General features: G+C 54.2%; 9 protein-coding genes across 9 annotated transcripts; 4 read left to right on the plus strand and 5 right to left on the minus strand.

Moving 5' to 3' along the window:
• Positions 1–233: 233 nt before the first annotated feature.
• On the minus strand, positions 234–1,902 carry VTN31DRAFT_599 (uncharacterized protein; the record flags this gene model as incomplete). Its single annotated transcript, XM_069406549.1, has 5 exons — positions 234–1,270; positions 1,330–1,567; positions 1,635–1,723; positions 1,790–1,810; positions 1,872–1,902. The coding sequence occupies 5 exons, from the start codon at positions 1,900–1,902 to the stop codon at positions 234–236; spliced, it is 1,416 nt and encodes a 471-aa protein (XP_069263455.1).
• A 2,381-nt stretch (positions 1,903–4,283) lies between these two features.
• Positions 4,284–5,495, plus strand: VTN31DRAFT_600 (uncharacterized protein; the record flags this gene model as incomplete). The annotated part of the gene is made up of 2 exons (XM_069406562.1): positions 4,284–5,411; positions 5,466–5,495. 2 exons carry the CDS (start codon positions 4,284–4,286, stop codon positions 5,493–5,495), a joined length of 1,158 nt encoding a protein of 385 aa, XP_069263456.1.
• Positions 5,496–5,587: 92 nt separating this feature from the next.
• VTN31DRAFT_601 (uncharacterized protein) lies at positions 5,588–5,985 on the plus strand (the record flags this gene model as incomplete). The annotated part of the gene is made up of 2 exons (XM_069406573.1): positions 5,588–5,700; positions 5,763–5,985. 2 exons carry the CDS (start codon positions 5,588–5,590, stop codon positions 5,983–5,985), a joined length of 336 nt encoding a protein of 111 aa, XP_069263457.1.
• A 1,900-nt stretch (positions 5,986–7,885) lies between these two features.
• VTN31DRAFT_602 (uncharacterized protein) lies at positions 7,886–9,639 on the plus strand (the record flags this gene model as incomplete). Its single annotated transcript, XM_069406584.1, has 2 exons — positions 7,886–8,330; positions 8,399–9,639. 2 exons carry the CDS (start codon positions 7,886–7,888, stop codon positions 9,637–9,639), a joined length of 1,686 nt encoding a protein of 561 aa, XP_069263458.1.
• Positions 9,640–9,933: 294 nt separating this feature from the next.
• VTN31DRAFT_603 (uncharacterized protein) lies at positions 9,934–11,525 on the minus strand (the record flags this gene model as incomplete). The annotated part of the gene is made up of 7 exons (XM_069406595.1): positions 9,934–10,023; positions 10,090–10,167; positions 10,231–10,796; positions 10,848–11,073; positions 11,154–11,297; positions 11,366–11,412; positions 11,507–11,525. 7 exons carry the CDS (start codon positions 11,523–11,525, stop codon positions 9,934–9,936), a joined length of 1,170 nt encoding a protein of 389 aa, XP_069263459.1.
• Positions 11,526–11,857: 332 nt separating this feature from the next.
• VTN31DRAFT_604 (uncharacterized protein) lies at positions 11,858–13,243 on the minus strand (the record flags this gene model as incomplete). Its single annotated transcript, XM_069406606.1, has 3 exons — positions 11,858–12,117; positions 12,168–12,898; positions 12,951–13,243. The coding sequence occupies 3 exons, from the start codon at positions 13,241–13,243 to the stop codon at positions 11,858–11,860; spliced, it is 1,284 nt and encodes a 427-aa protein (XP_069263460.1).
• A 1,074-nt stretch (positions 13,244–14,317) lies between these two features.
• On the minus strand, positions 14,318–15,037 carry VTN31DRAFT_605 (uncharacterized protein; the record flags this gene model as incomplete). Its single annotated transcript, XM_069406617.1, has 4 exons — positions 14,318–14,393; positions 14,442–14,804; positions 14,858–14,914; positions 14,967–15,037. The coding sequence occupies 4 exons, from the start codon at positions 15,035–15,037 to the stop codon at positions 14,318–14,320; spliced, it is 567 nt and encodes a 188-aa protein (XP_069263461.1).
• A 238-nt stretch (positions 15,038–15,275) lies between these two features.
• VTN31DRAFT_606 (uncharacterized protein) lies at positions 15,276–17,060 on the plus strand (the record flags this gene model as incomplete). Its single annotated transcript, XM_069406628.1, has 2 exons — positions 15,276–15,541; positions 15,608–17,060. 2 exons carry the CDS (start codon positions 15,276–15,278, stop codon positions 17,058–17,060), a joined length of 1,719 nt encoding a protein of 572 aa, XP_069263462.1.
• A 144-nt stretch (positions 17,061–17,204) lies between these two features.
• VTN31DRAFT_607 (uncharacterized protein) lies at positions 17,205–17,846 on the minus strand (the record flags this gene model as incomplete). Its single annotated transcript, XM_069406639.1, has 1 exon — positions 17,205–17,846. One exon carries the CDS (start codon positions 17,844–17,846, stop codon positions 17,205–17,207), a length of 642 nt encoding a protein of 213 aa, XP_069263463.1.
• Positions 17,847–18,537: the final 691 nt, after the last annotated feature.

An 18,537-nucleotide genomic window follows, 5' to 3' on the forward strand; every position in this document is an offset into this window, starting at 1 on the left:
CGGGTGACTAAATTCGTTCTTGCCTTACATCATGTATGACCGAACCGGTTCGTCTTTCTCTCTCCTGGTGAGATGGAGCTGGAATTTGATCTGATCCATGAATGATTGATTGTAAACATAGTGGTGACACTCATCAGGAAGGATACATATCTTTTTTTTTTTCCCAAGATTTTAATCCTATCTTATTTAATGATTTAATGGATCAGTCTTTTAAAGAAGATTCATTACATTAATCAACTTCCATTCGGCAACCCTTCCCCATCATTTGCAGGAGGCTCCAACTCACAAAAGGCCTTAAACGTCACCAACGGCTCATCCGCCTGATTCTCAATCACACACTCCGCATCCGCACCCACAAAGAACACATGACCAGAACGAATCTCCTCCGTCTTGGCCGGTCCGACACTAATGGTCCCCTTGTCGCCGGACGTGCAGATGATGATACTTGGACCCGGGACAGGGTCGAAGGTGACCTTGGCCCCCTTCTTGTTCAGGTCCGTCTTGACGACGGCGAATTCCTCGATGGGGGGGTTGTAGAGGAGGGCCGCAGAGCCGCTGATGTACGCGGGCATGTTGAGGGTTGCGTAGGGGTATTCCGTAGGGGTCATTTTCTGCTCCGAGATGGGGGCGTAGGAGTAGGTGAGCATGCGGGTCAGGGTGGAGACGTCCTTGAATTTCGGCGTGAAGCCCGCGCGGACCACGTTGTCGGACGAGGCCATGCATTCGATGATGTCCCCGGAGATGTACGCGTGGATGTCGTCGGCCTTGAGGAACATGCCTTCGCCGGGGGAGAGCGTGACGTAGTTGAGGAAGAAGAGGACGAAGAGCCCAATGTCGTTGGGGAACTGCCCGTTAAGACGGACCACGAGCTCTGCCATGGAGGATGCTCCGTGGCTTTGAGCTTCCCCTTCACCTTCGATCTGCTCGTCGCTGGCGTTGGGCTTGACGCCGCCTGCGAAGTTCGCCGGGTTGCGCTCGGCTTCCGCGACGAGGTCCTGCGCCGCGGCGACAACCCGGTCCGCAGGGGATTCCATCAGAGCGGTGAAGACGGTTCGGAGGGCTTCCTTGTTGCGCGTGACGGTCTCGGCGTCCTCAGACTCCTCCTTCCCCCGAACGGCCTCCTCGAACTGCTGCGCGGCTTGCTCCCCAACAAGCGAACGCAGCGGTGGCACTGTCTTGAGGAAGTGCACGATTTCCTTGAGCGGACGGAAGCCGCACAGGCCTTCGAAAGGGGTGATGGCGATGGTCATTTCGGGCTTATGATTTGAATCTACCATGGTTAACCAATCGGTACAAGGATCTCAGAATTGAGATGGGTGGGGGCAGTACCTGGGTAGTTTTGCGGATCCTGCGCATGCAGCTGCTCGGCCAGCTTCTTGTTCGGATGCGCCTGGATGCTCAATGCCTTACGGATGGACAGCACCTTGAACAGGAATGGCAGCTTGCTATCGTAGCGCTCAGCAATTTCACGACCAAGCAGTGCCTGGTTATCCTGGACAAGGTCGAGCAGCGTACGCTGCGTCACGATATCTTTGGAGGGGAGAGAAGGGTGTGTGCCCATCCATAGCTGAACTCGATGACCTTTTCAGCATGACCATGTCTTCCCGGTTTGGCGGGGGCCCGAAAGAACATACTTCTGCATATGGCTTCTCCTCCTCAATGGCAAAATCGCTGGCGGTGGCTGCGGCGTATTTGGCTGCTGCCGACTGTTGGCCAACCTTTCCTGTTGGGTGGCTGTCAGCTTCTTTGCCATCGTGGATGCTTTTTTTGACTGTCAGATCTCACGAACCCCAATCATAGCTGTTTACACCTACAGAGCTTGTTAGTGACTGTTTGGCGTTTCTTTCCCCAGCTCTTTGAGGGAAACTTACCGCATTGCAATCGGATCAGAGGCACCTGCATCTTGACCAGAGCTCTGACCAAGCTATTATGTCAGTGATTCTGTGAAAGGCTCGCTGCGATTCCGTCTTCAGAACAATTGCCCCAAAAAGAAAAAAGAAAATTCTGTATCAACGTTCACAACTCTCAAAATCCAAAACAGAGTCGACCAGACGAGAACTGTGTCAATTTCTGTTGACAAATTGTTGATCTTTCCCAGCAAGCTTCTACCACCACCCCGCTGTTGACGTTTGGACCAGAGCCCTGAGCCCTAGACTTGCCCCCCAATCAGCTTGGGACGATCCTTTCTTCTCATTCCTCCGTACCCAAAATGGAAAGTCACGTGGGTAAATCCTCACCAGCCACACCACCCATGCCAAACCCCAGGCTCAGCCACACCATCCGCACCCGCTCCCACTCCCGCGGAGTCGGAAGCAAGCGTACCAGTCATCGGCGACGGCGAGGGTCGTCGACGGCGGAGAGCCCGTCGGATGTTGCTTCAGGTTCTTCGCCTTACGATCAAGTCCGGCCTGGCGCGGCCACCCCGGAACAGCAACGAGGCAAGCATACTACTAGTGCTCCTTCTCCTAGTAGTAGTAGTAGTAGTACTACTACTACTACCCCGGCTTCCCATCTCCCGAGTCGGTTGTATAACGGCCGTCGCACCCGCAGTCAGGGTCCGGCGGAGCTGGTCTCGGCGTTTGAGTGGGAGGCCCTTGATATTCAGAGGCGGAAGCTCGGAGCGGCGACTCCTCCGGTGTCGTCGGTGGGTTCCTCACCAGCGCCATTGTCACAGGATTCCGAATCCTTGCCTGGATTAGCCATGTCGCGCAACCGGCCTCGTGGTCCGCCTGTCAGGGACAGGGATTACGGCCTGGCGGCTAACGAGGAAACGGACATTTGGAACAAGATCATTCAAGACCTGCGTAAGGCCAAGGAAAAACATGATAAGCAGAAGGCTTTGAGCGAGCAGATTGCGGCGTTGAACGAGAAGATTGCGAGAGAGGGAAATAGTAAGAACATGTTCTGTGGTAAACAGAACGATTCTGGGGAGCTGGCTGACGGTTCTAGAACCTACGTTGGAAGAGATCAATCAGCTAGATAGCTGGTATCGTCAGCTGCTGAAGCTCAGCGAGGAAGAAAAAGCTGTCCTGCAAGAAGAGCCCAGCGATGTCATCAAGAACATTGGGCTGCTAACGGCGCTGCGTTCGGCATCGGAAGCGGAAGCTCTGAGCCGACCTGCGTCGGCACCAAAGACTGGTATGTATCATCAAAAACCTCCAAAAATTCTACATGATGGTCCTAACCAACGTCTAGGCAAATTCACCCGCGTCAAGAGCAGCGCGAATCGCAGCTCGAGCGTGTCCAGCTCCGGCCACGCGCGTGACGGCGGGTCCGTCAAAGCAGAAGACGGCGCCGATGGTGCCAAGGGCAGTGCCGCAGGCGACCGGACCGGCCAACTTGTGGTCGGCGCCGAGGTGGTCTTTAAGCACAACAAGAACAAGCAGGGCGTCGAAGGCGAAGGGATTCAGTGTATTATCAAAGGCATCAGCGGCGACGGGAGCAAGAGACGGTAAATCCGCCCACACCACTCTCCCGCCGAGTGGAATACTGACACGGCGCAGGTATGATGTCCAAGACCCCGAGCCAAACGAAAACGGCGAACAGGGCGCCGTGTACCGAACCACTGCGGCGTCGCTCATTCCAATCCCCCAAGTTGGTGCGCAATTGCCAACTTTCCCCGTGGGGAAGCAGGTGCTTGCTCGGTACCCGGACACTACGACTTTCTATCGCGCCGAGGTCATGGGCGCGAAGAAGGACGTCTACCGACTCAAGTTTGAAGGGGAGGAAGATGATAAGGAGATGGAGGTTGACAAGCGGTTTGTCTTGGAGATTCCATCGAAATAGGCGTCTAATTTTTGTTTGCACTTGGAGTTTGGTGTTGGTGTTAGGGTTTGGGTGGTTTTGTGCATGACTTGAGCTTTTTTCCTCACAGGTACGGAGTGGATACCTCAGGTTGGTTACTTGTCGTTAGTATGGAAATATCTGAAAGATCATGAAATTGCCCTGAATCTTCCAGACTCTTAGAAATCAGTGTGTTGTTGCACATGCACAATTTATTCTCCGGCTGACTAATCACTATGTATCTACAGCCTGCTTATTACGAATCTCGCCATAAAAAATGATTCGTTATAACTTATTGGACCTGTAAACTCATCTTCACCCACACTTCCATATGACGCCGATGTCGTTCCCCGCATGGCTTGAGGTGATCAGTCAAATTCCCAACAATTGCGACAATTGGATTTTTAACTCGCACATTTCTACCGATCTTTTTTCTCTCCGCGCTCCGTTCTGTCCGTTTTGTTCAGTGACCAGAGATTCCTCCAGCCACGCAACCGATTATGGCGGAACACCAGAATCCCCCGGCCGTAATATCGCCGCCTCGGTCCGTCGGCAGTACACCCGCGCCGCCGCCGCAGCAGCACCAGCAGCACCAAGAACCACTACATGACCAACAACATGACGAATCGCAGACGACCGGTTCGAGAACACCGGCGCTGCCGGGTTCCATCATCTCGCCGACCATCACTCCGCCGGCGACGCCCGGGGGCACCATGATCCCGCAGCCGCCGGTGCCGGTATCGGTGCCGCCGGTGTCCCTGGAGACATCATCATCGGATCAAATTAAGGGACCGAAACTGCTCGACCGGCTGCCGCGTGTGGAATGCATCGTGCGCGCACGGATCCCGACGACGACGGGCGCGGAGATGTTCCTCCACCTATACCACAACGACGTGGATGATAAGGAGCATCTGGCGATTGTGTTTGGGAATAAGATCCGATCACGGAGCTTGGATCGCGTGCGAGAAGGGGAGACAGAGATGGATCGCATGATTCGCGGGGCGTACGTGGGGAGATTACACCCCGGGCGGACAAGTAGTTGGTACGACAATGAAGCGCCGGGCGATAATAGCCAGGATGTAGAAGAAGAGGAGGAACGGCAGCCGCCGCTCGTGCGCATCCACTCCGAATGCTACACGGGCGAGACGGCATGGTCCGCGCGCTGCGACTGCGGCGAGCAACTCGACGAGGCCGCCCGGTTGATGTCGACGGGGACGGATTCCGCCTCGGCTGACACAACCACAACAGCTTCCAAACCACCCGGCGGAGTAATCATTTACCTCCGACAAGAGGGCCGCGGGATCGGCCTCGGCGAGAAGCTCAAGGCGTACAACCTGCAGGATCTCGGCTCGGACACCGTCGAGGCGAACCTCCTGTTGCGGCATCCGGCCGACGCGCGGAGCTATGGGCTGGCGACGGCCATGCTGGTCGACCTGGGCCTCGGCGTCGATGCGTACCCGGAGGGGATCCGGCTGCTCACAAACAATCCAGACAAGGTGCGCGCCGTGGAAGGGCCGAATCGGGAGGTGCGCGTCAAGGAGCGCGTGCCAATGATCCCGTTGGCGTGGCGTACGGGTGGGAAGAAGGGTATTCGGAGCGCGGAGATCGAGGGCTATTTGCAGACAAAGGTGAGTTGGGAGAACCCTTCGAGGCGTCTTGAGGCTCTGGCTGATTCAGTATAGATTGGGAAGATGGGCCACATGATTCGATGAAACTACAGACACCCATTGAACTCAGCATGAACTTCGTATGACTGTACAGGATATGATCATGGATAGGCGTTGTTGGTGCTTTTGATATCGGCATGCTGAATATGGACTACATGTCTAGATTCTTGCAACCCATTGTCCGGGGTTTCATCGATGAATCGGATACTTCGATACTCTGGGTCATGGAAGTACAAGAGGGCACATCAACGTAAGTACTCGGTACGGCCGTAATGTTGCCTCCGACCAACGTACAAGCAATCAAGTGAGCAGTTCAATCGATGTACTCCCTACTCAGGGTTCCATCTGCGGTACCATAACCTGGTTTATCTTCAAACACGATAGTTTGATTGACTATCGACGCAAGTCTGGCGGTCAACGTTGGTTTCTCGTACTGCTTGCCCTGATATTGGGAGAGCTCGTACGGGTACGAAAGTGGAACAACATTCCAGAGAATCTCTCTCTCTCTCCTCCCCCCCGTACCCATTCTTTTTAAACCTACCAATTACCATCGCCGAACACTCAATCAGACTTTTGTCTGACGACGCAGTCAAACCCGGACGAAACTATTCACGGTCTTGGTCTTCTTGCGGTTCCCATCCAATTGCAGAGTTTCTGTGCAAACGTTTCTTTTTTCTACATGACCCGCAGCAATAATCGGTTCGCGTGTTTTTGCTAAATCTAGTTCAAGGACGGAGGACGGAATATGTTACTCGTGCAGAGCTTGGACATGTGTCCAGTTTCCCGTCTGTATACTCCGTACTCCGTAGTTCCTAATAAATCTACGAGTACGGAGTGCTAGGGATTAAGACCGACTTTCCTCTGCTGTCTCACAGAACTGTAGGTACAGTAATGCGAAGTGATGCAAAACCCGGGAATCTGATTCTGAAGTATCCATGTAATCCTGGTATCACTGCCGCTTGGGGTTTTTTTTAGAGCATATTGCCCGCGATTCCTGCGGTCTTGTCAAGAATTGAGAACCTAGCCGGTGGAAACCCTTTGCCGAGCAGGGGTAATGTGAGGATGGAGCTCCGTAATACTGCGGAGTCAGCCTCGTCTGGCTCTAGGTTTGATCTAAATTTGAGACGTGAACACAACTCATCGTAACATCTGATCATCTTTTGATTTTTGTGAGTATGTACTCGTAGTCCGGAGTAATACTCCGTACGCAGTCCTCGGCGGAGATCCCATTCCGTGATCCGTCCCATACGCCGTCTTTATTCGTCAGGAGTGCTAAATCCCATCCTTGTGTGGGACGAACAGGGACGTTCCGTCTCGTCAGTTCAATATTAACTACCTGTTAGAGCTGTACGGAGTATACTCCGTGCAAATAGGCACGAGCTTGTTCCTGAGATATGTCGAGTTTCGCTAATCACGGAGGAGTTGCATGGTTGATCGACAAATTGAAGCAACGTGCAGATTCCAAAGCAGGAAAACCGCTCGTTCCTGTCCAGCTTCTGCTTCGTCGACTCTCCATGTAGAGCTGATCCCACAACAACCGAACTAGAGGTAGGTACTGAGCCCACAGACTGCGAGCTCGTCGGTTAAGCGTCTCTGCGGAGATGGGACTCGGCCTCTCTCGGGATCGGCAGAAGGCGATTATATAAGCAAACGGCTGCAGGTCCCCACATGCTGGAAGAGACTAACCAGAGATGGTTACGATACATAGAGTTGTTGGCCGCGACTGAGCCGAACCGGCGAACCAGCTGGCTGCAAGCTGCGGCTGGACGAGTGGGCTCAATGTCAGCCAACCGGAGCCTGATCAATGGAGGGCTGATGATCACGTGATTCATGCCTGAGGCATACAATAGCACCAGGAATCTGCAAAACAGAGTACAAGTTCTTGTCCAAGTTCCTGGAGTATGAGCGATTAACATCCTTAGCGAAATACTCTGTAATCAATTGATGCTTTTGTACTTGTCCGCGAGCAATCTATCTCAACCACAGGGCACAGTATTCGGCCATCTTCCGCCAGGAGGATCAGACGCCTTTTTAGCTCTGGTGCAAAACTTTCCGAGTGTAAAGGAGGATCTTGTTGCGCGCCGAGACGACGCGTGATCCACAGCAATGAAGCATGGCGGTTTTGGCGATCAATCATAAACACCAAAAGCACTCGCAGATGTCCAAGCTTCATGATTGATTGATTCGCCGGAATTTAGTCGGTCAACTCTGCGTGGTCGAGGACTGAGTATCTAACATGTTCACTCGACTATGGCTCCGATCTGACGCCCATTCCGGAGACTAAACCGTCGCATGGAGAGGAGAGCCCTGGTTTGGCGCGGCACTATCTGGGCAGGCGAAGAAGACGACGAAGGATCAGACCAAAAAATCTCCCCTGAAGCGCTACCGTTACTCGCAATCCTTTCGCCAGTCCTGCAAGTGAAAGGGAGAAAGGAATGGAGAGCAGATCGTCGCCAAATACCCAAGCCGACCGAGGAACCCCGCCAAAAGGCTCCGGGCCGGCCGCACCGGAGCGAAAAAATAACATAGATAATGCAGGTCCCGCCGCCTCCTCCGTAGGAACCACTCCGACTCGCGCGCCTTCGGGGAATGGGCGGCGCAAGGCCAACGGCACCTCGTCGCGCGGCGTCGCCTCGTTGACGCCGGAGCAGCTGGAGCGGAAGCGAGCGAATGACCGCCAGGCGCAGCGCGCCATCCGCGAGCGGACTAAGGCGCAAATCGAAAGCCTGCGGCGCCAGGTGCAGGAGCTGACGTCGCAGCAGCCGTACCGGGACATGCAGCGGCTGATTGCGGAAAAGGAGGCGATCAAGGCGGAGAATGAGGAGATCAAACGGCAGCTGCATGCCGTGTTGGAGATTATCCAACCGATTTTGAAGAATGGTGCGTAATTTCCGCCATGGTTGGAATAATAGTTGGTGAATTGCTATTCATGATTGACCAAGGGATAGATAGTAATAGGATACCAACAAGTGTTGCCACACCAGGACTTGTACAACCCACGTATCCGTCGCCGGCGACGGATCGCATTCACGGTACGCCGCCTAGCGTCGACTCTGGCCCGACCAGCGATGCGGAGCGAAACGTCGTGGCAGAACATTCATCTCCGGTCCAGACCATACCTGCAGCGCCCGCGGCTCCAGCAGCACCCGCAGCGATAGGAACCGCAACAGCAGCAACGGCCACATCAGCAGCAGCACCGTCCGGGCGACCTTGGAACCGATTTGATACAGAGCCGGATCCGCTGCGCGCGCTGGGCATCACGCCGATGCAGCCGCCGCGATGCTCGGACGGCAACGGCGGGGAGAAGCTCATCTTCAATTTTCTCGTCGAGGACCCTCGGCCCTTCCCCAAGGTGCCCGCGGGGTGCCTTTTGCGGGACGAAGCGCATTCGTCGGTGAGCCTCGAACCCGACCCGTGCGCCTGCACAAGCCGCTGCTGCTCGAGCAACTGCACCTGCAGCAACAGCAGCTGCGGTGCCAACCAAAACACCAACACGGGCGGGCCCGACCAGCCCGAGGCATACATGATTCCGGTCCGCCACCTGCCGCCGACCTGCCCGCTGGACGCCATCTTCCTCGACTTCATGCAGCACCAGCGGCGCGACGCCGCCGCGGGGATGTCCGCAGCCCTATCCCCGCTGCTCAATCCGTCCCCTCTTGCGGATCACCATAACCCTCACCGTAGCGGGCACGCATCCTCCCCACCTCCCTCTTCCTACTCAATTTCCAAAGTCGCGACTGACGTCCTCCGCACCTTCCCGGATGTCTCCACCCTACCCGAACAGGTCGGCGTGCTCTACATCATGTACCTGCTCATGCGATGGCAGATTTGCCCAACGCGCGACAACTACGATCGATTACCGGACTGGATCACTCCCCGGCCCGCGCAGCTCTTCAGGCCGCATCCAGCGTGGATGGACTACGTGCTGTGGCCGCGCGCGCGTGACCGCATGGTCACGGCACACAGCCTCTACCCATTCGAAAACTGGTTCATCCCGTATACCCGGACGTTATCGTGTAATTGGCCGTTCTCGCCGACGGAGTGTATCCTGCACCGCACGGATACGGACGAGTTGGTACTGAACCCCATGTTTGAGAAGCATATTCGGGATCTGAATAATTGGTCGTTGGGGCCGGCGTTTGCACAGAGTTTTCCGGCGTTGGTGGATGCGGTGCGGATTCGATTGTGATGTTTGTGTTTTGATTTTTCTTTTCTCGAAGTACAGTAATAGACATACTAGGCACGGTATTCTTCGAGAAACTGTCGATGTGAGACGGACCGTAGACCACCACTACGAGAGGATATTGTTCGGCCCAGCGGTTCAGCAAGCCTTCCTCGCCCTCGCTCTGACTTGCCCGAGAGAGGATGCATCAGATCTAAACTACATCTTGCAATGATCAAACTTTCATCAAGTCATTCAAACTATGTATATATGTACTGAATCGGGATATGAATGTATAAAGCATGCATGGTCGAGAACAGCCTACGATCGAGGATTCAACTTGGCCAACGCCCGGGGGCCCTGCTCCGCCCAGTCCTGCTTCGTCACCCACATGTCTTCCTTGTCGGCGATCTGCTCTCGTTAGCATCTGAATCAGTTCGTCCAGGAAAAAGACCAAAAAAAAAGGGCAATCCGTACCAAATTGGCCAGCACCGCTCCACCAAGGAACACCATGTGTCTCCGCCGCGGCGGATCTTCGATTCGCACCTTGAATTTCTACTCTGGTCAGCCTCGGTCTCTAAAAGAAAAGAGGGGAACTGAAGGGGTTGGGGACCGTACGTTCAATCGCTCCGGATTCCCATTCAACACCCGCGTCAACCACAACTGCTTGAGCTCCTTCTCCAACCGGGACGGCAGGCCCGGATACATGCTGCTACCGCCGCTAAGCACGATAGCCTTGTAGAGACTGCTGCGCACGTCGACATCGGAGGACTGGATCGTATTGAACAGCAGCTCCGCGATACCCGGCTGGTCGACATCGACCAGGTGTGGCTGGAACAGACACTCGGGGGCCTCGAAACGCTCGCTGCCGACGCGGATAACGCGGCCATCGGGCAGGGTGTACGACTCGACCAGCACCGTCGTCTCCTCCGACAGCCGCTTGTCCAGCTCCAGGTCGTACGAAACATAGCACAGCTTCTCCTTGATCTGCCGCACGGTCTCAAAGTCCGCGGTGCGGTTCAGCGCGTAGCCGCGGCGCAGCAGCAGCGCGATCAGGTTCCGTGTCACGTCCCGGCCGGCGACGTCCAAGCGGCGGATTTGGTGGTTCAGCACCGTCGATTCGTACACGGGGACGATGTGTGTCACGCCGTCGCCCGAGTCAACGACGACGCCGCTGCTCAAACCTAATCTCCGTCAGCAATTTGAACCCTTCCACTTTACATAGGCATACACACCCTGCGCGTAAAGCGCTAGCACCGCCTGAATCGCAACGTATACACCCCCGAAATTGTACCCTTCCAACATAACCTCGCACATCTGTTCGCGGTTCTTGAGCGGGTTCATCGGCGGCTCCGTCAAGAGAATCTTCCGGCCCGTTGGGTCGATCTTCATCTTCTCGTAGAAAGTATAATTCCATAGATGTTGCATATCGTCCCATTTCTTCACGATACCGTTCTCCATCTATACATCTCCACTGATCAGCCCCTACTCTCCTCATATGGCGGCGGAATTCAGAGCGGGGGGAGAAGGGAAATCCGCACTGGATAACTTATTTGCAGCATTGATCTCGCCGCGGCCGCCTCATCGCCGCACATGATATCCTTGACGACGATATCCCCTGCTTGTTCCTCCGACCGCAGGATCGGACGCCCCACTATGGAGGGGAACTGATGCTCCGGGAAGTTCTGAATGGAATCGAGTCAGGGTTGTGTTATACTCGTGGGCGCTGCTGTGTTCGTTTGTTTGTACGCACCTGCGCCGCATATCCGACCTTGAGGAATCCAGTTCCTCCATCGAGGACTGCGCGGGAACGGGGCCGTTAGTATATACACTCAGCTTCAAATGGGTGGTGTTGTTTATGCGGCATCGAGACGTTCAAGGGGTGGGAGCATACCGATGGGCACATCGGCCATGGTGGTCGGGCTCTATGCGGATTAGCTCAGAGGACCGAGAGAGAAGGAATTGAGCAGGGGCAATGAATCCGCGGCGCCGGAGTAAATGTCACCTTTGGAAGGGTTGTTTCGCTGCTTGTTTAGGCCTTGCAGATGACGATGCTCCGCGGCGCCCAGGGGGGGGGGCGCTGACTAAGACAGCCTGGCCAGATGGCCAGAATTATCAGGTTGCCTTATGCCCTAATCCATCTACAAAATATTGATACACTTGCAAGTCTTGAAAGGCTAGAGAATATCTATCCAAGAATCACTTTCATACAAATGCAGAGTACAGCGGCCCGCTTCCATCCCTCCTACTCGTCACTCTCTGAGTCAGGCCCCTCATCGGCGAGCTTCCGCCTGCGCTCCTCCTCCATCTCGCGGTACGTACTCCAACTGAGCAGGAGAAAGGCCACAATAATGAGGAGGCCGCCGATGATGGATGAAGTGGTCAAGGGTTCGCCCGTCAGCATCCAGTCAACAATCGCTACCAAAAAGATGGTCAGCAGTGCCGCCACGGAGGACAGCACGGGAGAGGTCAGAGAGATCATGACTAAGAAAGACCCGGAAAAAGCTGCCACAAGTCAGTATCGCAGTGGATCTCCATGACGGATAAGCACGTACTGGCATTGGCAATCACGGAGACCAGGAGCCACCACGCAGCCGCACCGGTTGGCCACTTGAATGTCTCCAGGCCCAACACATGCAGGATCGGCAGCGGAAACCACAGCACAAACAATGTAAAGCACCCGATCAGGCTGCCCACTGCGTTTGCAAATATCATGCTGCGGCCAGGGCTGGTGCCATCCGGAGGACAAGCCAGTCGTTTGTAGAGGACCTCGTATAGTCCATACAAAACACTGCCCAGTCCGATGATAATATTGCCCAGGGCTCGGCTGTTGGCTCTCTGTGTCTCTTCATTTGATGATCCCGAATCCCCGTAGGCAACGACCAGCACGCCCGCAACGGCCACCAACACGGAGACCACCTTGTCGACCCGAAGCTTCTCTTTCAGGAGCGGAACCGAAAACGCATACGCAAAGAACGCCGAGCAGTTGTAAATGGCAGTCAAGTCACTCGGCGTAGTCATATTGACGGCCACGTACCATGAGCCTCCCGCAATTGTCAGCGCGGTTGACACGATAGCGGTCGTCCTCAGTATGTATGGCACTGGCGAGCGGTGCTCGTCGCGGGTGGTCAAATGTAGGTCCTGCTTCTCTACCATTTGGGCCGTCCTCCGAAGAAGGAAGACGTGGCGCCGCCAGAATGCTTCCCAGGACAGCTTCCGTTTCTGGACGCGAAGAATGAGAAGCTGGACCGGCCAGAGCAGGGACCATGACCCATGGGTCAGGTAGCTATATTGCTTTGTCAGTGTATGAAGGAAATATTCAGATCGACGGCACCGACAGCATGCAGTACGGCTTGTCCCATCCAAGATCATGCTGGATGTACACCGCAGTCTCCGTCTGCACGACGAAGCTCACCAAACTCAACACCAAGAACCCCGACGCCAAAATGTACCTCTGCCGCGTCTGATTCCGGTCCGTATACACCGGCGTGCGGCTTCGAAAAGCCGATCGTCGCGACAGACTTGGCCGTTCCGCATGTCCATTATTGTCTGCAAACGTATGTGCGCTCCGACCCCTACGATTATCCTTCAACAACGGCTGCTTCGATCGGCTATGCGAGCGTGATGCCATGTTGTCGACGCCTTCGAGTTCGGCCTCCGAAGCCTCTTCCTCTTCCTCTTGGATCGAGTCCCTTGCCGGCTCCTCTGATTTTCTCGACCCGTCACTGCTAGCCCTGACTAGGGCCGTATTTTCCTCCTCTGGAGCCAGGATGGCAGTGTAAATGACTCTACCAAGACGTGGTGGCTAATTGACCGATAAATCCTGGATCGCCGTACCGGACGCCGATTCGCGTGCGGCAGAAGTCAACCAAAGGAGAGACAGGCAAAAAGAAAGTGCGATTTGTCAACGGCTGGTGACATCCGGAGGATATGCCGTGGATATCGAGCGCCAGGTAAGAATAATGTCGAGACAAACGAATCGGAGCTTGAGTTCAATCACCCTGCATTGTTGGTCAATGAGGATGTAGGTAATGCGGCAGTCGAGGAATCTCTCTTGCCACCGACGCCTGCGCTGCGGAAACCCATCCAGTTAACCACTGGATTACTGCGCAGGATGGCAATCTGGGACCTGAGTGGAAAGACTGCCGGATCGAGCTCGAGGCTAAACTTCCATTCATCGCCCCAGGTTCAGATGGGATCTCATTGGTGGACGATTGGCTGACTAAAGGACGTGCATATTATCACGTGACTCATGGGTCCGCGCACCGCTTCAGAGTGCACCAATCACCGATTTTACGGAGTGCAGAATGGCAGTCTTTGCATGAGTCGCTGAGTCGCAAAGCGCCTTGGTTGTGTGCTATGTAATTAATGTGCGTGCTGCAGAATGACTGAGCATGCTTTGGCCTGTCGTAATAGCAAGGCGCCTGATGAGTACGTATGGCAAAAGCAAGATGCGAGTTTAGCTGCTCAAGCCAGTCAGTTGAAGTTTTCAAGGACATTGATGTGGATTGAGCGCTGTCAAGCCTGTTGAATGAGAGCCAATAATGCCATCGAGAGTCTCTATTTTGCATATCCCTCGAACGAGACCTCACAATCCATGAGAACGCCTCAACACCGTGAAATCTAACCCTGTAAACCGTCATCTCGAGTAGGACTATACAATCATGCAATACTTCAGAACAACCACAGAAAGATCATGAGAACTCTACATCACATCGGGAAGCCGTTCGATCACGTACTTCCCTCTTGCGACGCTCATGATGGGAACACCTGGGATTTTCCTGCTTGATGTCAGACCCTTCACTCACATGGTCAGTGAATGGACTTACCGAATACGCCGCTTCAGATCTCGATCGTTCGTCGCAACAATATAAATGCGATGTTTGATCACTCGGTCCACCAGACAATCATCGGCATAAGTACCCTTGTGATCACATTTACTTCGCTCGAATCTGGGATCCTTTGCGATCCGCAATGCAATTCGGTATTTTGACCCCAGTTTCTCCAGTTCGCCAATGACGCAGTCTGTAACAACCGGAATACACTTTGCGAGTAGACAGTCCATCATTGTCGGAATCACCTCAAGCTTGTGCTGAACCGTGTGAAAGAGGAAGTTGGTATCGACGAGGACGGAATAAGGAGGGGCCAGAGCAGTGTTGTATTGGAAGAACATCGAAGATGGCACTTGGGGACTTTGGAGCCGTTAGTACACGAAATTGACGGATGAAGGAATACAAGCACTCACATCTCGCGTACGAGCTCATTTCCTTGCTTCTTCTCTTCTTTCTTCGGCTCCTCCTTTCTGTCAAGTCAGTCAGCTTAAAGCCCTTGAATACTCAGCAATGCGATTTTACAATCGGTTGTCTTTCAAAGTGATGGCTCGCTTCACTTGAGCGAACTTGCGGGTTCGTTTTTGGACACCCATGTTGCAAGATTTGCCCGGCTATAATCCTGAGACTTTCTGTTAACCGAGCAAATCGTAATCACGGCCGTTGGAGCTGGATGTCGCACGCTGAAGAAATTCTGATCTTCGATGCACGTGCTGCTCCGCTGGATGAAGCTGATAGGTTGGGTCGGATTATCAATTTTCCCAACTTCCTTTCTGGGTCGTTTTACGTTCGACTTCGTTTTCACGAGCTTGCGCGTCCGCAATTGACACGAAAATGGGCATACCGCACTTGACGAGGCATCTGCAGTTGTATGCAGAGCCCGTGTACCTCGGTGCTCGGAATGATTTGCCTGAAACTGAGGTCCCATCCGTGAAATCTGTGGTTATTGACGGACCAAGCCTTGTATATCATGTTTACTCGGTGCTTCTTGCACGGTCTGGCGTTCAGTACAATGCATTCGACCAGCAGCCAACGTGTAATGAAGTAAGCGTGGCTGTTGTGACATTTTTGAGCTTGCTAGAGCTTGCCAATGTGCATGTGTGAGTACAGACGTAATGGGTTGAATGGAGAAAATAAATGGTACTAGGCTGCTGAAGCTGTGTTAGGGCTAAGATCTACTTTGATGGTGCCCTTCCAGTCACCAAACGGGAGACAAGGCTGGCCCGGCTGGAGAAATGCCGCCAGCGCCTCGAGACATACTGTATTGCTGCTCGCAAAGGACTTCCAGCGGTCTCGGGTGCGAGGCCATTCCTGAGAATTGAACCGACGGGGTCCTTGCAACGGCTCAGCAGCCTCAGTTCGTCTGCAAAAAAACGCTTCCATCTCCCGGAGAATGCCTTTATTGTGTCTACTGTCGTTGAGGATATGAAGACCCGATGGAGTCGCTCCGCCATCCGGTCTCATGTCTCCCCAGAACTCGCTGTGCTAATTCCCGATGGGGAGTCTTTCCCCTGGCGGGATAAATGCGAAGTAGTTCCCGGAGAAGCGGACCTGTACTGCAGTGAATACATGAGAGACTATCCAGAGATGGCTGTCCTCAGCAGCGACTCGGACCTTCTGATCCATTCAATGGGGCCACAGAATTCGGTTGTATTCCTCAATTCGCTGGATGCGGACACACGCGCGTTCTCAGATCGCTTACGGCCGACCATCAAAGCCACACGGATCTGTCCTGCTGCGCTGTCTGCCAAACTGGGAATCCCAGACTTGTCCTACTTTGCATACGCATTGACACTCAACCCGAACCATGGGATCCGGCAGCTGATTCAGCGCGCAAAACAGTCTGCAGAAACTAATCGGCATGACCAAGGTTATTCGGAATTTCTGAAAGAATTTCGCTACAACGGCGCTGCGCTGCCTCGTCACCGCCTCGAGTCGCTGCAGGGCCTGGACGCGAGAATTGCGGAGCTATTCGTGCAGTTCTCGCAGCCAGCCGACGGTGACTTGCCTCAGATATATCTTCCCTTCCTACTAGAAGATCACTCCAGAGCATGTGCATGGAACGTGGCGCGCCATATCCGGACGCTGGCGTACTCTCTTCTGGCATCTGAGAACCGGGTTGCCGCCGCGGCTGCGGAGCAGTCCAGTGTCACCGAATGCGTCCGCCGAGGCCATCGGTTCTGCTTCGACAAGATAACCCTCTTTGATGACGAACAGATTGACTCCGAGCTGCAGTCGATGCTTGATCGGCTAGAGTGCGTTCGAGAAGAGACTTCCGAGGACATTGGATCCCCGGTGTTCTGGAGAATCTACGCTCTGTGCGAGGTTGATTTGGATGAGGAGAGTTACGATCCGTATGTGCTCACCCGGAGGCATCTCATGACAACACTCGGGCTTGACGGTACCGCCGGTATCATCAAATGGACGGAGATCCATGCTCTAGCTCAGACACATGCTATCCTCTACTCGCTGAGGATGCTGTCCCAAGTTCTTAACTGCTTATCCCCAACGACGGGACCGCGAAAAGAGGCTCGTGAGCAATTGTCTCATTTGCCGCCACTGCGCGTCCTAATGAGATCGCGTCACGAGCTGATACAAGAACTGCAGGATTCAGAATAAGGTTCATGAATTCGTTCCATGCAACATGCAAATACATGTCTCATCAAGTCATTCAGAAAGAAATACAGACTCATCTGAATGGAATTCCACCCCGAACGCCCATGCAACGCCCAGCATTCGTGTGATGGTGTCCAACACGAAGCCTCAAAGATCCTCCGTGAATGCGGCCCGTCGCTCCGATTCTTTTCTCGCGTGATGGCGGGGTTCATGTTCACCCGTCGGGTTCTGATCCGAATGAGATTTGAGGTTACTTCGTTCCGCATCATCCGCAAAAGGGTCCTGCGAGCCTTGCGCAGGACGAGCAGTGGGTTCGTACCCGGTCTCTCGCTCATCAAACGGGTCGTTGGCAAAATCACGACTTCGTAGGGCCTGTCCTTGCGGCGCAACGGACAAGCCGGGTCGGTTGTACGGCTCGTTCCTTGCATAGTCATCGGCGAACGGCCCGGCGGGATCGTAGCCAGCGTCCCATGGCTCATCTGGGTCCGCGACTCTGCGGCCACGGTAGCCGCCCGCTTCCATGTCTCCTTCATACGCTCCCCGAGAGGAGCGTGGATTCTTCAATTGCGCAATTCGGTCCTGGATCCAACCGACGATACCTCCACGGCGGGGAGCAGGGTAGTTGGAACTTCGATACACAGGCGTCGAAGTGAACGGGATATATGCTTTCCAATGCGGCGGAGGGAAACCCTCACGACGCGCACGCAGGTACACTGACGCTGCCCAGCCGGCGTAGGCGAAAATCACGACAAGGAACAAGAGGAAGAAAAACAAGCCCCAGCCACCCATTGTGCTTGGAAATCCGGGACCTGCCCTGTCTGTCTGGAATGAAGGCGACCGTGGTGCGTGGCTTTGTGCTTGAATCGCAGCTCGGGACGCCTACAGAATTTGAAGGCAAGCGGCGCTCAATACACGGAATCTGTAGACACCAGGCTCGGTAGCCAAATGAATTGATCGCTTAATGGAAAATTCAGGGAAAGTGCTGCCTGAGCATTGACTGCAGTAGCTCGAGCGTAGTGCTCGGGATAGCAACCGTGCAAGGTGCACTCCAATCTTTAGTGGCAGAAAGGTAACTCAGTCAGGCTGATTGGTGGTAACTGTCATATGTGCGCGCAAGCCGCAAAGCCTGAGTCCAAAGAGCAATGATCGTAAATCACCAGGCTGGGGAGAGGAGTGGTTCAAGCCGAATGACGCCAGAAGAGAGCCTTGCATCTGGCATATTGAAGGGCACGAGTCAGCTGTTCAGCTGTGCTTAGTCAGAGTCAATCTGATTGGCTTACAGCAGTGCCCGGCGCCATTGCCCATAAGGTAGATGCCTGATAAGGAAGGAGGCATGGACTGTTAAAACTTCAACTTCAGCTCTTGATAATCTACTACTTCAGTACTTACTCTTCCTTCTTCCACCTCTACCTCCTCGTAGACTGAACATTTTAAACAGAAAAACCTTCTGCGAGCTTATTCTATCTTGGAAAGGGCACCT

The sequence above is a fragment of the Thermomyces dupontii genome, assembly GCF_041956625.1.
Source record: "Thermomyces dupontii strain NRRL 2155 unplaced genomic scaffold VTN31scaffold_1, whole genome shotgun sequence".
NCBI lineage: Eukaryota > Fungi > Ascomycota > Eurotiomycetes > Eurotiales > Trichocomaceae > Thermomyces > Thermomyces dupontii.